Source organism: Fusarium coffeatum (assembly GCF_003316985.1).
Source record: "Fusarium coffeatum strain FIESC_28 chromosome Unknown BRIP53273_contig_4, whole genome shotgun sequence".
NCBI lineage: Eukaryota > Fungi > Ascomycota > Sordariomycetes > Hypocreales > Nectriaceae > Fusarium > Fusarium coffeatum.
This window is the reverse complement of record NW_022157803.1, coordinates 1-18508: the sequence shown is the minus strand read 5'-3', so window position 1 is coordinate 18508 and position 18508 is coordinate 1. Positions and strand designations below refer to the sequence as shown.

Here is an 18508-nt window from a genome sequence, read left to right as displayed (position 1 = left end):
CACACATCCAATAATTAGTGAACGTGCATATGATATGCGCATACTCTCGGACTCTGCACGAGACAGACTTGATACATACGTAGCCTGACTTTCTCAATCTGTTAGTCTTTTGATCTGCGTGCAATCGGTCCTGAGACACACATAGGGGGAGAGAAGAAGAAGGGAAGAGAGAGAATGGAAAGAAAGAACAAGTCACCAAGTGGTCTGTACTGCAAAATTAACTTTCAGCTAAGCCTAGTACGCGCTATCTACGGCTTAACCCTTGTCAGCTCCTTGTCTCGAAACCCTGGTTCAGGTCTTATCACTGGCTAAGCGTCTGCAAATCCTCCCCCGCAATATTTCCTCATGGAAGCCACCAACAATCACACATTCATCAATGACAGACTAAACTCCTTTGGGCGATTACTTGCGCGGCGCATTCTTCACCCCTTTTCGTCTATAAACTTCTGCAATCCAACCCCCACAACTTTTCCAAAATTCAAGTTTCCCCCCGCCCTTGACCATTCTCATCCCTGATTATACGCGTTTGGCGGGAGCTATTACTATTCTTGTCTTTTGTTCACTCGACTATCTCATTTATCTTTATTTCCCCGCAAAGATCTGATCTGCACTAGTTTGTCCCTGCCGCTAACTGATAGGGTGCACTGTGACTGTGCCTTATCTCTAGAGTGGCAATGGCCCGCTCACGCGGAGGATGCCTGAATTGTAAAGCCCGCAAGCGAAAATGCGACCAAGCTCGTCCAGAGTGCCAGGCCTGCTCCCAAAGAGGCATGAGATGCCAGGGCTACTCTACGCCTCTGCGCTGGGTCAACGGTGTTGCTTCCAGGGGACGGTTTGCTGGTGCTTCTATCCCCGACGCGTCATTCGTTCAGCCTGAGACTCAGCCCAACACGCTCACGCTTCCACCTATACAGTACACCCCCGAACTATCAGAAGCAGGCTCCCTCTCAGCCCATGATCCCTCCAGCACTGAATCATCGTCGGCATTTTCACCCGGTGCGGGTGGTTCAGATCCGATCTTTCAAAGATGTACATTTACTCCTCACCTTACCTCGGGTATATCATTTACTAATTACTCTAGTCCTTCGTCATGGGCTTAATCGGCTGTATTCCACGGAAGCGAGTTCCTGGATCAAGCCTTTCTTTGAGGAGATGGCGCATCAGAGTCCGGCGCTCGTCATGATTGCTGGCGCTATACAGGGCTACCTCGATGATGGCATGTCGGTCAAGTCCATGGAGTATGTTGATTTGGCGTTGCAGACTTTTCGGCAGGAGCTTAGTGCTCGGTATGAGAAGTTTCATGTCGCGACTGTGTGTGCTGGGTTGTTGGTGTGTTCGTTATGTGTACGTCTGTCTTTTTTCCCTCTTACATCTCACTTCTGTCTCCCCTGTCTATTAGATATTGGCATCTTATTGATCTCCCTAACTGGTGCAGCTACTTCAAGGAAAACCATGGACCATGTATCTCGATCTCATCGTCAACGTATACGACCTGAAGAACAAACTCAAAACACCAGGTCAAATCCCCATCGACAATCTCTACCACCGCCACCTCCTCGAAGTCCTCGGCGTCATGGACATTCCATCCATGGTCATCGGCAGATCCGGAGAACCTATCGGCGTGTGGAAGCTCCTTCGTCGTCTTCAAGACGATTTTCCAGAAGGTCGTGCGGACGGCATCGAAGTCGTCTCAGGTCTTCCACGATCATTACTAGACATCTTCGCTGGGCTGGTAGACAACGACCCAGAGTATACGGAAACTCGCTTCTGGTCTTGGCCTGGCGAAGTAGGTGAGTCGTTGCAAGTACACTTATGGGAAGCGTGGCGGTTCTCAGGTATCCTCGAAGTCCGTCGTCGACTACGAATGGAACGCAAAAGAAGAGGAATGCCCGAGGATATTCCAAAGAACAACCATTCTGACACAGAAGTCGTTCTATGTCGTCTCATCGCATCAATAGATGCTCTTCAAAAAGCCTACGAAGAGCCACGCAACCAAGACCTTCTGGTGCACAACGGTTTGCCGTATCCCGTCGTAACCGCAGGCCTCGAAGTTCCTCTCCTAAAACTCCATCCTACATGGAAGCAAACTCTGGATGACGTCAAGTATTCGTTTTTGTCAAATGATTCATTTGATCTAATTAATATCATATTTCAGCTGGTCGACGCGGCGTGGGAGGATGGTACGTCGACGTTTGATATTGAGAAGGCTGTACGGGATAAAGGTATTGAACTTGCGATTTTCTAATCACACTTATCATGACATGGGTTATCATTATCATATACGGAAGTCAGGCGCATGATATCATGTACATTGAATACCATTGACTTAATACGGAGTACTGCATTACATTGCTTATATAAAAGAAGCAACCCGATCAATAAGCCCCTCCGTATACTCCGTCTCAGGCGAAGTATAATCAACCGTATAAAACGACACACTCGCCTTCCCATTCTCAACAACATACGTCTCACCCGGCAACGAACAGTTTCCATTGATACAAGCATTCACACCCGCAGCATAAGGCTTGATGTTAGCCCACGTAAAGGTTCCCTTCTCAGGGTCTAGCACCGCTTCGTTGACATGCGCGTTACCAGTGAATCTCGTCTGCACAAACTCAGGATCGTGGTCTTTTTCCGTCAAGACGGGAAGATTCACATTCACGCCGTAACCGATGGGAAGAATAGGCCCTTTGGCGGTGGAGATGAAGTTCTCGACGAAACGGACTGAGGCTTGGGCCGCCCATGTAGCTGGGTTTGTGCGGTTGGTGAGTTCTGTGTAGGGGAGTTCTGCGTTGCTTGCTGAGAGGGCTATTGCGGGAATACCACGGTTTGTAGCGGCGTATCTAAGAGCGTAAGTATTTGTTTTGAGGAGATTTTGGGGACACTTACGCTGCGCCTGCGGTGCCGGAGAGCGTCCAGACGAAGCCACCTAGGTTGGTACCGTAGTTGGGACCAGTGACTACCAGGTCTGGCACGCTGAAGTTGGCGTAGCGAGGGAGGACGTAGTCGAGAGCTACAAAGGTGCATGCAGCGGGTGTGCCGTTGTAGTACCAGATCTGGCTATCGTTTGGATCACTTCCAACTGAAGGTGCACCCTTGGGAATCAAGTCATACTGAGAAGGACCAGTCAGATTGCCTTCGGTGGTGAAGTCAGAAGTACCGCCTTTGCCGCTCTGCTTTGTAGCTGGTGCAACGAGCCAGACTGAAAACCGTCAGTGAAACTCTCAACTAGAGGACCAGGATATCTTACCATTGTGACCCTTCTCTTTAAAAAGACGATACGTCTCTCTCAAATTCGCAGAACCGAATCCATCATCGTTGTTCAGAAGGATGTTAAGGCCTCGCGAGCCTGAGAACAAGGCTGCTCCAGCGAAGAGAGTAGACAGACGCATGACTCGTCACAGGATACCACCACGGATGATGTACGCGCACAGAACAGACAATGCAGAGAGGACAAAGAACACAAACTCAATTGAGGACCAGACGATCTTTTATCTACAACCCAACAACGGAAGTCGCCAAAGTCCGTTATCGCAAGTGCCAAGACTTCAAAAGTTCCCTTGTCCATGGTTCTGCTCGTGTGATCTCCTTCCAATCGTGGATAAGGCTGGATAGAAAATGAGCTTTCGGGGATGTGGTTGGAGGATGAATATGATAGAGTGAGATTAGAGCCTTATCAGGAAGATAGAGGGATAAGGTGAGAGAATGTTAGTGTGGTAGCAAATTACTAGCTTTATCAGCTTATCGTTCTAGAGGCGGGGTTGGGTTGGGATCGACAGAGACTACCCGGCTATGCGGCTCGAAAAGGGCAGCTGGCCTTGGTCGCGGAACCAGGATTATCCGAGGGTTCGCATTGTTGGAAGTATCGGTCAATTAACATTTTATTGCATGATTTGTTATTGTGTCCGACGTAAGGAAGCCTTGTCTGTTGTGTTGTGCGTCTTCGAAATGTTGCGTGGTTTGTTGAGACTCTGCTCTACAGTGGGATTTCGGGAAAGTCCATTCACTGTGCACAATCCAGAGTGGCAAAGCTTCCACCGTAAAAGCGTCAAACTTTAGGACTCACTTTCAACCTACCTAGTTGACGATAGGCTCACACATACCAGCAATCATGTTTCAACTCTTTTCCCAAGACGTTGCGGCCAACGGAAATTCTATTGCCGTCGAGCATCTTTGAAGACTTAATTACCCTAAACATGATGACTCATCCAAAATTACACTTGGCAGATATCAACTTTTCATCTAAAACTTTTCAGGCACCAGCGAAACAGATCAACATCACATTTCATCACGACTCCAAACATCAAAATGAGCTCAGAAACAGGCCTCCCACCAAACGTGGTGCTCTTCACCCCCCAAAATCCCTCCTCCATCAACAACCTCATGACAGCAAAAACCTTCACCCGCCTCGTCACCAGCGCCAGCACAACACCCGAAAAGCTCACCTCACTCAAACAACACGCCAGCATTAGCGAAAACTTCTGTCTGTTCCACCGTAATGCTGTGCTTATTTTCGATGCGGAGGATACGGATGTGCATCATGAGCATTTCCGCACGATATGTCTTGCGTTGAAGGAGTTGGATATCGGATTGGACGTTGCGGGGTGTATTAATGATGCCGCTGATTCGCTTGCTGCGGGATTTCAGCTTGATAAGGTTAATGATAAGGCTGCGCTTGTTATTGATCTTGTGGAACATGATGAGGGCAGTGATGAGGAGGAGGAGATGTTTGTTGTCTAGAGTATGGAGACTCTTTGTACGGGAGAAAAGTGCAATGAGATATGTTGGACTTGGCTGTTACAGTGTCCTGTGTCTACTGCATAGATAAGAGCATGGATGGCCGTTTTATTACTTGAACTATCGAAGTTGATTATAAAAAATAACTATTGAATGACAGTTTGTGTAATTAAAAGTGATGTATTATTCAGTACGCCGTGCCGGGTATCGTATCACCAGATGTATCAATAGCAAACCCCGAGTAGAACTATCAGAAAGGCTTCGGGCTCAGAGTAGGATAAGAAAAAAAGGATATGAAACCGAACAGCACTGTTGTGCGTAACGTAGAGTCCAATGATTTTGATATCGATACTTGGTGCAAAACCATAGAGAGTATTCAAGACACAAATAAAAGAAATGGACGATCTTGATCCTCCGAAATAGTTGCATGAATTTAATAGTATAGCTCCTTTCTAGGTACCAACGTATGATCACTCCTGCAAACATCATACTCCCTCCCAAAACACTCCTCACAAACCCATAAACTCTCCGCAAACTCATACCAACACTTATTACACCCATATACCTGTTCATCTTTAACAGTCAAAGTACATACATCACAGTACCCCAACGAACCATCAAACGACACAGATGCAGCATCATCTCGTGGCTCCACCCTGCGATAATGTCGATAAGGACCGATAGTATCCATCGTCATGCCATGCTTCTCCAAAAGCTTCACCATATCAGGCTTGCCAGAGCGCTTAGCCCACCATAACAGCGGTCGACCGACTGTAGGCCATGCGTCAAGCGTAGCACCGTTCGAGATGAGTAGTTCTGCGATTTCGATATGGCCGTTGGCTACGGCTGCGTATAATGGTGTAAGGGCTTTCCAGTTCTTGCAATCTATGTCGATGTCATCTTGTGACAGAAGGAGCTTTACTGTCTCGATGTTACCGAAACGAGAAGCGAGAAATAATGGCGTGATGCCATAATGCGTCGCGTAGTTCACAGGATATTTCGGTATCGATATTAGCAGTTGAACAATGTCGGCATAGTCAGAGTTCGCTGCATAAAGTAACGGTGTCTCTCCTGCTTTACTGGGAAGAGCTGCATATTTCCTGGCATCACGATTGAGGAGGTCTTCCACAATCTTGACACAGCCTCCACCTGAGGCGGCGCTTAAGAGACTCCTGCTCTTAACATCCAGTAACATGATTGTCGATTCAACATCAGGGTACGCAAGCAGTGTCTGATAGATCTTCCAACAACCTCCTTCCGCAGCAGCGTAGAGTAATGGGTTACCATTCTTGGTAGACATCGAAATGTTGGCTTCCGCGCCGTGTTTGAGTAGCCGGTCGACAATCTCAACATTTGCGTTTCTTGCTGCCATGTATAAAGGACTTTCACCATTGCTGTCAAGGGTCGTGACAGTCTTCTCAGCGCCATGTTCGAGCAACAGCTCAACCATCTCGGCGTTATCTCCATATATCGCTGCTTGAAGAGGCGTGTACCCATGTTTGTTAACCAGATTAACAGTTGGTGCAGCACCGTAGTCCAACAATTGCTTGACAATCTCAACTTCGTCGCTTTTACAGGCCGCATACAAGGGGGACCATTCCCACATGTTGACGATATTGATAGTTGAGCCTGCCCCGTGCGCTAGTAACTCTTTGACGACCTCGACATGGCCATTATCTGCTGCTTCATAAAGTGGTGTCTTGCTGTGAACATCCAGCATCTCGAGAGCTGATCCGTCTCCATGGCTGAGAAGCAACTTCACAATCTCTAAATAGCCTTCGCTCGACGCAGCGTGTAAAGGTGTCTTGCTATTCACGTCGCCCACTGCAATGGTCGATGCAGCACCATGTTCGAGTAATACCCTGACGATATCTGCATGGCCGTAATACGAGGCGACCCATAGTGGCGTGTCCCCACGCATGGAAGTAATGGCGATAGTTTCTTCTGCGCCTCGATTGAGTAATTCCTGCACGATATCGGTATAGCCATTTTGTGAAGCCTCCCACAATACGGTTTTACCCGTGCGGTCAACAGCTGCGATAGTCTCCGTAGCTCCATGATCCAACAAAGTCTTGACAATCTCCAAATGACCATACCACGCCGCCATCCATAACGGAGTCCAGAGCTCCTCCGTCCTGGCTTCAAGCATGGCTTTTACATTTCCACCTTTGTAGCCCAGGATTAACTCAACTGCCCTGATCATCCCGTTGTGACATGCAATATGCAGCGGAATCCTCCACATTTCATCAAACATAAGCATCGACTCTTCAACTCCTGTTCGAAGGACCGTCTCAAACATTTCTTCTCTCTTTTGCTGTACACACAACATGTGAAGCACTGTTGATCCGATGTCCTTGGCAGCAAATGACAACGTGGTATCCGCTCCATGCTCAAGAAACAGCTTAACAAGCTCGACGTGTCCATCTAGTGCAGCCTTCATGAGTGCCGTAGCACCCCCCTCGTCAACAAAGGCCAATGAAGGAGCGGCTCCGTGTTCCATCAGGACATGAGCCATCTCCAAATCGCCCGTGGTACAAGTAAAATGTACCGGAGGTCCTACGGTTGACCCCTCCAATACCATACTATCAGGACCGTGTTGCAGCATCATTTTCGCCAGCTCGCTTCGGCCAGCCTCGTAGCACGCCATATGCAGAGGGATCATACCCCTACGATCTTTCATAGTCAAATCCGAACCTCCATCGATGAGAATTTCGCAGATTTTCAAGCTGCACGTTGCCGCAGCTACATGAAGCGGTGTGAAGCCGTCATCGTCCTGAGCCGACAAGTCCGCCCCATGCTTGACTAGGATCCTGATATTCTCCTCGACTTGACTTCTAACTGCTCTATGCAAAGGCGTATACTTTTTCTTGTTTACAGCCTCAATATTAGCTCCTGCCTCAAGAAGTCTTTCCACGGTCTCAGCCATATCTTCTTCATTAGAAGCCTGCAACAGCGGTGTTAGCCCCAGCGAACCAACCCTGTTGACATTCCTCTCACTGATAAGGTAATTCGCCATATCCCGCCACCCAAAGTTTAGTGTGTATTCAAGGGGGTGGAATGGTTGGTGCGCTTCCTCATCTTCGGCATGGTCATGCGACAAGGCTTCTACCGTGTACCCCGAAAGTGACGTCCAGAGCGGATTATCCTCTCGAAGTAGATCAATAGCTAATTCCCAGATGTAAGAGTTATGTTCGCTGATCTTCGAGTGGTGGACCCATTGCATAGCGGCGTAGAAACGAAGAGTCTGGTGACGAGTAGCATAATCGAATTCATGCTCCCAAGTCTGCGGAAATCCCAGATAAAGTAAACATGCCTTTGCAAGGACTGTATGGTGTAGCCTTTCGTAGGAGGTCTGCAATTGGCCGTTTTGGTTCAGCCAGTTGGGAAGAGGGAGGTGTTGACCAAGATACTGCCGCACTGAGAAATGCGGTATATGAACGAAAAGATCCTTCACTTCCAACAGAGGGCTGCAAAGACCGACAATTTCTGTCCTGATATAATCCTCGTTTATCTCGTCGGGATATTCTTCAGGATCTAGTTCCTCAAATTGTGTCATCAATGTAGCTTCGGTGATCTCATAAACTGAAAGATTACATTTCGCGAATGCGGCCCATCGAAGAATGGCAAAGACTCGATCTTTCTCAAATTCAGACATGGCCATGATTCTGTTCCAATTGTGGTCATACAGACGGTCAAGGCCTGGGGGCGTATTCTCGACGGCGTCGTGGAGTCGTTTCTTACTCATGCCTTTTCTGAGTGATTCTTCTTGCATTCTTATCCACAAGAATTGTCCTTCGCATCTATCTGTCATTGCCTCGGAGACAGTCGATCGGATATCTTCACTCTTGTTGGCGAGCTTTTTGTCGACGATGAATTGAGAGAACACTGCTGTGTCAGATCGTACGTCGTCCGGAGCGATCTTGTACTCTGAGAATGAGCCTACGCTCTCTTCAAGGGCATTCCTAATTTCAGGCTCATCTCGACTGATAAATAAGAGCCTAACATCGTTCTTCGAAACCGCACCAATTACATCTGACAGAAATCTCGCGACTGAGGAATCACCATTTCCAAGCTGTGAGCACTCATCCAATCCATCGGCAATGAGGGTGCATCCAGGAACTGCTTCCACCACAGCAGTGAAGATGTCGAGCAGATTCCTCCTCGAGGCTGTCTCGGTAGGATGAGCGTCCCGAACCTGACGGACGCAGTCAAAAGCTTCGTCTCGCGCATCAGCTACCTGATGAATCCATGATCGGAGCCCGAGGTAAGGCGTATCTTGGTTGGAGGTGAAGAAGAAATAGGCAACAGGTGTAGTGAGCGTTTTTGACAAATGTTGTGCGATGTGAGCACATAAGATTGTCTTGCCAAACCCTGCTGGGCCGTTAATCCAGAGGAGGTTTGGAGAAGACGAATCTTCTGGTGAGACCCAGGTCTTGAATTCGTTGCGGTCAAAGACCCATTCGCATGTACTGTCGACTCGTTCGTCCAGGGAATCTTGGTACTTGTCGCTGTATGCAGGTACGCTTAACCATGAGTATACATCCCGTCGCATCTCATCTTGAACATGTCAGCCTGGGTACGACAAGACGGAACAGATATTAGGGTATCAGAAGAATTGATCGCCAAGAGCATAAGGGACGATATAACTTAGTTACCTTACGCAGGCTTAGACCAGCACTTAGGCTACTTGATTTCGTCTCTTAGGCTCATAGTGGAGAATTCTTCTGACACATGCCTGTCAGAGTGACTTACCTTTCATGCTTTGCTCAATGTTAAGCAAAATCCTCTTCACATCGGACCAATCCCCGTTCTGCTCTCCAATCTGATCTTGGCCTTTGTCGCCAACCGGTACAAGGTTGTACAACTGCTGCACCAACTTCTCAAATATGTCAACCTGCTCAGTCCGATCTTCCTTACCACCAAGCGCCCACTTCAACCTTTTGCGCCTGGACTGTAACCCGGCAAACTGGTCATTCTGCAAGACATTTCCATCATCGCAAATAGCCTTGGCGATGATAGTCAGAATATCTGTAATGACGCCCGAAGTTTTTGAGTCATCGAGGCCAGAATTATGATCTGATAGAAGCCTTCCCTCTGAAATACCAACGCCGGCTCCCCATTTCTCAAATCTTGCCCTAGCAGCGCGGAACCTCGTGTCAAGAACGTGATGGTCAGCGGTTGAGGATTTGTAGGCTTGGAAGCGCGATAGAGAGTCTAGACATGTGTTGAAAAGACCTGCGATACCGACGACGCCTATGGCGAGACCTGCTGCCTCCATTGAGGCGTCGTTGTAGATTGAGCAATTGATGAGGGTTTAGATGGTGCTGACTAGGCTTCAAATTGACGCTTATTATGAGGGATGAGGGGCCTGGTAGGGCTGTTTGCAAGGCTTACAGGGCTTCATTGGATCTGCTGAGTCTTGGCAGGCTGACCACCAACAAACTCCACTAACAATTTTGTTATTCGCCAATCGCCTTTTAATCTGGAATTGCTTTGGGTGGCTATGCTCATGGGAATTGGACAACAGCCTTCAGGCTGTCGGCTATTGGCAGGCAAATATAGGGCTATCGTAACCCGGTCGCCTTCAAACGAGGAAAGAGAGCACGACACGTTACGCACCCCAAGGACTTCGAGACCATGCAGTAAGTCTGTAATGAGCCATTACAAGTACAAGCGGTGACAGGCCACACGCGTAAAATGTCTAGATTCGTGTCCAACAACATGCCTGTCTCGGTTACTGAGGCCCAGGCGGTAGATCGACATTCCATCAGCTGCAATTACGTACAATTCTAAGCTGTCAGCTCTGCCGTGGCTAGCTGAAAGTCTGACCGAGCTGAAATGTGACGACAATATTATGACGGAGAATATCCTGCACATCCACACCATTGGAGATCTCCCCGTGCGGATCGACACGAACCGAGGTGGGAAGAGGGTCAGGAAACTTAATCATGCTCCCAGATGTGGTGAAATCTGTACAATCGTGTCATTCTTCAGCGCTTACTAGGGCTTTTTGTTCATGACGTCGAGAGGCATGGCTGAGGAGAGTCGAGGGAAACTGGTATAAGAGTCCGAGAAAAGGAAGTTCTGGTCAAGGCTTGTAACTTAACCACAGTTCAAATTTATCTATCATCATGACAATCACCTATTTCCCAACCGTTCACGCCGATAATGAATGGTCTCCTCTGAAATCCATCATTGTCGGCCGCGCTGGCGTCGCATGTTTTCCCAATGCCCCAGCCGCGATGATCAAAGCCACAATGCCAGAAGAGTACCACGACAAGTTCAAGCCACACAATCCCTTCCCATCAGCCCTCATCAAAAAGGCAGAAGAAGACCTCGATACATTTGCTTCAATTCTAAGAGAGCACGGCGTTCAGGTCATCCGACCACCCAAGAACATCAATTGGAAGGATATTGGCGGATATACTGGCGCCATGCCGCGTGATGGCCTAATGAGCGTTGGGAATACTTTGATAGAGGCATGCTTCGCTTGGCCCTGTCGCGCGGAGGAGATCGAAGTTGGATTTTCGTCTATTCTTGATCGATTAAGCCTAGATGATAAGATTAAAATCGTTCGCCGTCCAAAGAGCTCCTTCGCCAATACGCTGCTGGATGATGATGGGACCAAGAACGACAGATGGGTTATCAATAACAGCCGTCCCGCTTTCGACGTCGCAGACTTTATGCGCTTTGGCAAAACGATCATCGGACAATTAAGCCATGTCACGAACCAAGCTGGAATCGACTACGTTCAACAGCATCTTCCCCCAGGCTACAACATCGAACTATTGGACGTTGACGATCCTCATGCAATGCACATTGATGCAACGATTCTTCCTCTTCGCGAAGGTCTTCTGGTGTATAATCCGGAAAAGGTCACTGAGGCTAGCTTGCGAAAGCATGCCATCCTCAAAGACTGGGACTTGCAACCATATCCATTCATCCCGGAAGAACGCGATAACCCGCCATTGTATATGACCAGTCCGTGGCTTTGTCTAAAAGTCTTGGTCTTGGATGGGAAGAAGGCCATTGTGGAAGCAAGCGATGCACGGTCGATGCGGTGGTTTGAGTCTCTTGGGATGGAGTGTATTCCTTGTCCTTTCCAGCATGTCAATAGTATCGGGGGATCATTTCACTGTGCTACTGTTGATCTTGTGAGGGGTGCTGGGCAATAGATATATCCTAGAGCAGCGGGCAGGCGGATAAAAGAAGCAGCCTCTTCTAAAGCTTAGGTAGGCTACTATTGTAGGGAGCAGGAGTACAAGTCTAAGCTGGCATAAAGTAACTAAATTATTCCATATCTTATGCTTTTGCGTCTGCCATGGTAAGGGCATATCATATAAAGAGATTGCTGGCAACGGCGGTACAATGGCGTGTGAGGCTAGTTTGATGCTACAGAAGGTTCAACCCGCAAGTTGCCCGCTTACTTGCGTAATCCCACCAATGTCAGTAGCACGATCTCGAATTGCCTGCCGCTAAGATAATCGGCAGATGCCAAGCCCGAATCATCATCTCAATTCGAGACATTATGACAAAGCACGACCAAGTACAGAGTAGACTGCATGTGAAGGCGGGGCACCGATCTCGATATTAGACTTTCCCAGGTTCAAGCCAATAGCGCAATCTTCCCGTCTTCAGCGGCCGCTTCGGTCAAGGAGACTTAAGTGGGGGTTCAGCCAGCCATCTACGACATTCCCCGAGTTTTTAGTAAATTTCTAACTTTGTTCTTTGTTTATTTTGTGCTTCTTTATTTATCTCTTGTTGAGACGGAATAGTTTCTTGCACAGTGATAGCGTCATGGTTGCTAAAGTAGACACGGTCAAACAACCCAAAGGTATACATACACACTCGATATGCAAGCCTGAGAGCCGTCACTGACTGTGAACAGTATGGGCCACTTTGGTAACAAATAGCGATTACCTCAAAGGTGTCCTAACACTCAATTATCGTCTTCGCTGCGTCAAGTCGAAATACCCATTGCTAGTTCTCTACACCAATACGCTCTCCCAAGATGGCCTCGATATCCTTGAGAAACGGGGCATTCAGACACTAGAAGTTGAGAAGATCGCGCCAGCCAGCTCACAGGAATACCTTGACGATCCACGTTTCCTGGAATGCTGGACTAAATTAGTCGTTTTCTCACTCACTGAGTACTCAAGAATAGTCATGCTTGACTCTGATATGCTGCCATTGCACAACATGGATGAACTCATGGACCTCGAGCTTGACTTCCCTTCGATGGGAGATGAGGGTAAGAGATTGTTTGCTGCATGCCATGCCTGCACCTGCAACCCACTTCGCAAGCCGCATTATCCCCCCAATTGGATCCCAGCGAACTGCTCTCTCACGTCTCAACATGACAAACCCGAGGTTGCTCAAAACACTGGAGCCAGTATATCCTCCGGCTTAGGCAGACTCAACAGCGGCCTTCTCGTCGTCAATCCGTCTAAGAACATCTTCAGCCAGATCCTTGCCAAGATGGAAGATCCGGATTGCAAGGACTACAAGTTCCCGGATCAAGATTTACTGGCAGATCTATTTGAGGGCCGCTGGGTGGCTCTACCTTACATTTACAACGCCCTGAAGACAATGCGCAAGCCTGACGTTCATGGACAGATCTGGCGCGACGATCGAGTCAAGAATGTTCATTATATCCTAAGTCCGAAGCCTTGGGATGAGCTAGGTGACGATGGATCATGGACTGGTAGCCAGGAAATTCACAAATGGTGGTTTGATGCATACAGGTCTATGCGTGCTGAGGAAAAGACTCTAGGGCTGTCGTAGATAGGACTGTTCTAAAGAGGCATTCTATATTGAACAAACTGGGTCTCGGCCATTGTATCGTAGAGCTTTCTCGCAGTAGCATTATCATGCTTGGTGACCCACTGAACCCTCATGCAACCCATCTCTCTCCCAACGTCCGCAACAGCCTGTGTCAGCTTTCGTCCGAGTCCTTCACCGCGCACTGAAGGGTCGACAAATAGATCTGCGTCGTTAGCAAGGTCTCAGTTACTGAAAAATCCGAGCTTACCATTCAGCAGCAGAATCTCCTTCTCGCTCCAAGGTGACTGCTCAGGAAAGAAATGCGCAATTCCAACCAGGGACTTCTCTTCTCCAGAGACTTTTCGGACAACTAAAGCCTGAAGACCATTCTTTTGTTCCATGATGCGATCAAAGGTTCTCGCATATTGGTCTTCGTCGATGCTGGACTTGTAGAAGTCGATGTATGCGCGGAAGAGCTTGGCCCACTCCTCAAAATCGGCGCGGACGGGCTTTTCAATCTGGTATGTAGTGGAGGACATATTTGGGATGAGACGAAGATGGTAGATACAGAGATACAGACTATGTTGCGTTGTTATGATGTTTTTGAAGATGCTTTGTGTGTCAGCTTTGTGGAACCGATGTCAGATGGAAGGGCTCGGTGCCGGCTCCGGCGGGGTAGTCGGTTCCGAAATGATGGAGCCGGGCCGGACTTCGGAAGCCAGCCGAGGCGAGACCGGGAAGCAGAAGGCCGAAAGGGTACAGTCTCGATGCTGAGAGCTATCGAAAATATATTCGAGGATTCTGTTCCATATTTCGAGATCTTTAGTCTATAGAAACCTGTCGCAATTATCCAATGGCATGAGTAGGTCGTGGAGAACTATGGAAACATGAGACCTTACTGAGATGAGAGACACAAGATACACGTCATTGCGAGATTTGCCAACTGAGGCAGAGCCTGATGCTCACAAGTAGGTAAATCTTATAACTGTGTAGAATCAGGCCGTCAAAAGGATGAATATCAGACGTCTCGCACAACTTGTACCAATTGACTTCAATACTTCAATGATACTACAGAAACGGCCCGAAAAAAAGCTAAAGTCTTGCCGCTCTTGTGACAAATTGACAAAGAAAAGATAAGATGACCAGAACTTAGAGCTATTGTATGTAGATCTTAGTATTTTAGTTCATTCATCTAACAATAACCAACTCTATGCATAGGCAACCTCACACCGCCAGGAGCCCAGAATACATTTCACGTACAGTAAGATATCATAACAGGATATGTATACTCGGATAATCCCAATATGCGCAATTCAACCAATTGATTCACTTATCCATAAATCCGCGCTTAGAAGTGCATCTCGTATAGCCACCGGCAACCCATCCGAAAGGTGCTTTATCCCTGTTCGGCCCCGTCAGACCTTGCCGGACCTATCGGAACGCGTCAACCAGACACGACATGAACGGAAATAAAGGAACGGCCCGGCAAGGGTTTTATGCAAACTCATCCTTCTTCAGGTGACTCTAGACTGTATTTGGCAGGTATAAGCTCGCTACAGTACGGTACAGTCAGGGTGCCAGAAGGTGAGCATGGGCGACGAAATACTCTGGTCGGTTTATGCAGCTTTAAACAAGCTTGTATACTGCTTTATTCTTGTACCATAAGCTCCGACGGACAACTCTTATGCTACGCTTACGATTTGTGCATACTGTCAGCATCGGTTCGTCAAGAATAGGAATGTGGAAGTCGTTGAAGGATTGAATCCTGGATTTCGAACAGGTCATATTGATGAAAAAGCTCTATAAGAAGAGGCCGACGACCCGGTTCTGGAAATAAACAAAACAATCTCAAAAATTATCCAAAATGCAATTCTCTATCATCAGTATCCTGGCTATCGCCACTGCCGTTCAGGCGTAAGTCTTTTCCGTTGGCTCTGTGAAGATGGATAGAAGTACTAATTCGACATAGCGCTTGCAACAACGGTGGTCTTTTCTACTCTGACCCCAAGACCCTTGAGCCCTGCAAGTCTGAGTGTGTTGGAGGTACTTGTGCCCTCCAGGGAACGTGCGAGCAGGTTCCTGGCATTCCTCTTCTCTGCCTGGCCAAGTGCACTTGCTAGATGGGTAGTTGAAAAAAGGGTTGTCTATCAGGGTTGGAAATGGTTTGGCTGGGTAACATAGCCTCGCTCTTGAAACAACAATAAACTTGTTCTACTTTCCAAAAGGAATCATATGCTGTTTCTTGCTGGCGATCACTTGCCTTCGGATGTACGGATACTCGCTTCCAAGCCTTGAGGTGAAAATGATCTACATCACCACTTGATGGAATTAATGCATGCCCCTCGTCTATAGTCTGAAGCAGGAAAGCTTGCGACTTCACTCCCCAGTAAGCAAGTTCCAAACTTCCCATGGAACCCATCGCAATGTCAAATGATTCCAAAAGCCATGACCTTTCGGTATCTTCGGATGTAGGCACTGTTAAACTATGTATCAAAGCGAAGGTTTACAAGGGACTATTCCCTGCTGCTGCTCTTTCTTATCAATCTCTGCGGCCGCGAATTGCAGTCCATAGATCATCCTCTGGGGTAGATAATTCGTGATCTACTGTTCCAACAAGGGTCCTTCTTCCCGTAAACTCTAAAGATGACGAGTTTAACAAGCGCGGAAGCCATAGGCATTTCCCCAGACTCAAGACATGCAATCATCAGAAGGCCGCTAGATATGCAATATGCACACTCACAACTACGATTGAACTAGCACTTGACACTATCTAGAATTGCTAGCTTCACCTCAAGTCAGTTTCCAGAAGCCACAACAGTCGTTGGTTCGCTACTATGGGTCCTTCCTTATCTGGCAAGCTGTCACTGTTGGCAGATGTCTCAGCTCAGAGCTTGTTAATTTTGCGCCAATGAACCTTGTTTTGCGTGTAGGTAGTTGGCTGTTAGTTCGTCTCGATCTTGTCTCAGCTAAGACGATCATAACCAAGATGGTCACAAATGACCAAACCTGCCAAGTACCTAACTTGGTAGCACGCCATAAAACAGAACTATACCAACAACCGAAACTCAATTCCATATCCGACGCGGCACAGGCAGGTGGTCCGAATAATAATCGAGACACCAATAGCCCGTCCCCTCACCCAAATCGTCTCGCTTTTATTTTCGACCCAGCTGCCGAGGTCACTGGCGTCGCCCGCTAGACTTGAACTAGCGTGTTCTGGGCCTGGGATCTGCAATTGGGCATCACCACTAATAAACTTTCGCTTGTCAGGCGTCTGCCGTCAATGTCGCGCAGCTAAATTACAAACTGCGACGCTGGTGGAAATTCCGTAGTGTTGGACTGAGTGATGTTACAACCTTGATGATACCTCGTTATCTTCAACGGAACTTGCCGTGCAACGTCACCCCACAGAGGGAGCAACCCACGAACCCCTGGATCGTCGTGAGCTTTTTCGCCGACGGGGAATAGTGAGGCGGGCGTACGCTATGACAGAATTTTCATTCTTTGATCGTACGAGATCCCGAAAAGAGAGTAGAATTAAGATGCCGAAGATACTCGAACCATTTGAGGATGCTACCGTGGGGAAGAGACGCATTGGTTGTGGAGAAGCGACTCTATTCTGACTGTCAACGTTGCATCTCTGTATCACGTTCCAATGCAATTTTCAACAGGTTTTTGGGGCTAATCTGCTCATTAAATTTCCTAAGTCTAGTTTTACAATAACCAACGCTTTGCTATGCTTTGCTTTCCTAATGCCAGGCCTATGTGCCCATGTCGGCTTATTACTGCTGAGAAACATGCACCGTAGTCTCGTTCTTGACAAGAATACCACCAAAATTAGCTCCATACTCTCCACCACCAGAGTTCGTGCGTTGACCCGTAACCGTAGAAGTGTACTCGTTTCCACCTGGTCTGAACCGGTCCCTAGCATGAGCCTCAAAGTCTGAAGATGCATGGTTGTTTCCGTCGTCGGACTCTGCAAGTTGATGCGTAGAGCTTGATTCGTCGTTGGCCTTGTTGGTCTTATTGATGGTGTCGAGACGGATGGATTGCTTGGTTTGACTTCGGCTGTAGTTGTTGGGGTAGCTGCCGGAGCTGGCGCCTGTTCGGGTTCGTGGGTTTTGGCACATGAAGAGGAACGTGCAGGCTGGACGGATGGTAGGGAGGGACGCTATAGATTGTCAGAACTTGAGGTAGTGATGGAGGTAGAGGGGTGCGTACCTGAGACGTTGATGAGGTTGACTTCTACTGTTGCCCAGATGACAATGTCGCAGATGTTCCATGTAATGTCGTAGGATTTATCGTCGAAAACGCGGGCGGCGACAATTAGTCGAATGGCGGCAGCGCAGATAAAGAAGCCAAAGGTGAACATGACCATGATACCAGCCTTCTGAATCGCAGGAAGTTGGAGTCGTCCAATCTGCCACATGGGCAGAATCAGAATAGCGATATCGATCGCAGCATGCACCAACGTTGTTCCAAAGAAGAACTTTTTATCCTCAATCGCGCAGTACCCTTCAACGCTATCATCCCAGAACTTCTCAACGGGCACGCAATGCCAGATACCCATAAAGATCTACCAGCAATTAGTCGAGTCGCAGTATACATCGAGGTGGTACCTACTCGGAAGGTAATCCAGACAAGCGAACATCCAAAGAGGATCTGAATCGGTAGTCGAATGCCTGTAACGCGAAACATGCGCCAGTAAAGACTGAGAATGGAGACCTTGGCGAAGAAAAGGCCAAAGGCGTAAAACAATTCGGCGATAAAGAGAAGCAGCTTCGCCTGGTATAATTCATCCATCAAATTCGACCCCTTCATCTTGATAATGTCGTCCATATGTAATCCAAGGCCATGATTAATCCCTTATATCGGGTCAGCACATTGTTCGATTCGGTCGTGGGTATAAGACGTACAGTAGGGGATGATGACGATCCAACCAATCGATATGCCCTTGGGGGACAAAGTTAGCAAGGATATCAATGAGAAAGCGGAAAAAAAAAAAAAC

At 47.9% G+C, this 18508-nt stretch overlaps 8 protein-coding genes across 8 annotated transcripts; 5 read left to right on the top strand and 3 right to left on the bottom strand.

Annotated features, from left to right (window-relative positions):
- Nucleotides 1–674: 674 nt before the first annotated feature.
- On the top strand, nucleotides 675–2245 carry FIESC28_00099 (uncharacterized protein; the record flags this gene model as incomplete). Its single annotated transcript, XM_031154250.1, has 3 exons — nucleotides 675–1029; nucleotides 1082–1311; nucleotides 1436–2245. The coding sequence occupies 3 exons, from the start codon at nucleotides 675–677 to the stop codon at nucleotides 2243–2245; spliced, it is 1395 nt and encodes a 464-aa protein (XP_031021618.1).
- Nucleotides 2246–2353: 108 nt separating this feature from the next.
- Nucleotides 2354–3392, bottom strand: FIESC28_00098 (uncharacterized protein; the record flags this gene model as incomplete). The annotated part of the gene is made up of 3 exons (XM_031154249.1): nucleotides 2354–2843; nucleotides 2890–3202; nucleotides 3251–3392. 3 exons carry the CDS (start codon nucleotides 3390–3392, stop codon nucleotides 2354–2356), a joined length of 945 nt encoding a protein of 314 aa, XP_031021617.1.
- Nucleotides 3393–4308: 916 nt separating this feature from the next.
- Nucleotides 4309–4740, top strand: FIESC28_00097 (uncharacterized protein; the record flags this gene model as incomplete). The annotated part of the gene is made up of 1 exon (XM_031154248.1): nucleotides 4309–4740. The coding sequence occupies one exon, from the start codon at nucleotides 4309–4311 to the stop codon at nucleotides 4738–4740; it is 432 nt and encodes a 143-aa protein (XP_031021616.1).
- Nucleotides 4741–5288: 548 nt separating this feature from the next.
- On the bottom strand, nucleotides 5289–10015 carry FIESC28_00096 (uncharacterized protein; the record flags this gene model as incomplete). Its single annotated transcript, XM_031154247.1, has 3 exons — nucleotides 5289–5302; nucleotides 5353–9294; nucleotides 9490–10015. 3 exons carry the CDS (start codon nucleotides 10013–10015, stop codon nucleotides 5289–5291), a joined length of 4482 nt encoding a protein of 1493 aa, XP_031021615.1.
- Nucleotides 10016–10868: 853 nt separating this feature from the next.
- Nucleotides 10869–11912, top strand: FIESC28_00095 (uncharacterized protein; the record flags this gene model as incomplete). The annotated part of the gene is made up of 1 exon (XM_031154246.1): nucleotides 10869–11912. The coding sequence occupies one exon, from the start codon at nucleotides 10869–10871 to the stop codon at nucleotides 11910–11912; it is 1044 nt and encodes a 347-aa protein (XP_031021614.1).
- A 622-nt stretch (nucleotides 11913–12534) lies between these two features.
- FIESC28_00094 (uncharacterized protein) lies at nucleotides 12535–13521 on the top strand (the record flags this gene model as incomplete). The annotated part of the gene is made up of 2 exons (XM_031154245.1): nucleotides 12535–12571; nucleotides 12626–13521. 2 exons carry the CDS (start codon nucleotides 12535–12537, stop codon nucleotides 13519–13521), a joined length of 933 nt encoding a protein of 310 aa, XP_031021613.1.
- Nucleotides 13522–13532: 11 nt separating this feature from the next.
- Nucleotides 13533–14039, bottom strand: FIESC28_00093 (uncharacterized protein; the record flags this gene model as incomplete). The annotated part of the gene is made up of 2 exons (XM_031154244.1): nucleotides 13533–13723; nucleotides 13769–14039. 2 exons carry the CDS (start codon nucleotides 14037–14039, stop codon nucleotides 13533–13535), a joined length of 462 nt encoding a protein of 153 aa, XP_031021612.1.
- Nucleotides 14040–15364: 1325 nt separating this feature from the next.
- Nucleotides 15365–15620, top strand: FIESC28_00092 (uncharacterized protein; the record flags this gene model as incomplete). Its single annotated transcript, XM_031154243.1, has 2 exons — nucleotides 15365–15414; nucleotides 15470–15620. The coding sequence occupies 2 exons, from the start codon at nucleotides 15365–15367 to the stop codon at nucleotides 15618–15620; spliced, it is 201 nt and encodes a 66-aa protein (XP_031021611.1).
- Between the last annotated feature and the right edge of the window lie 2888 nt (nucleotides 15621–18508).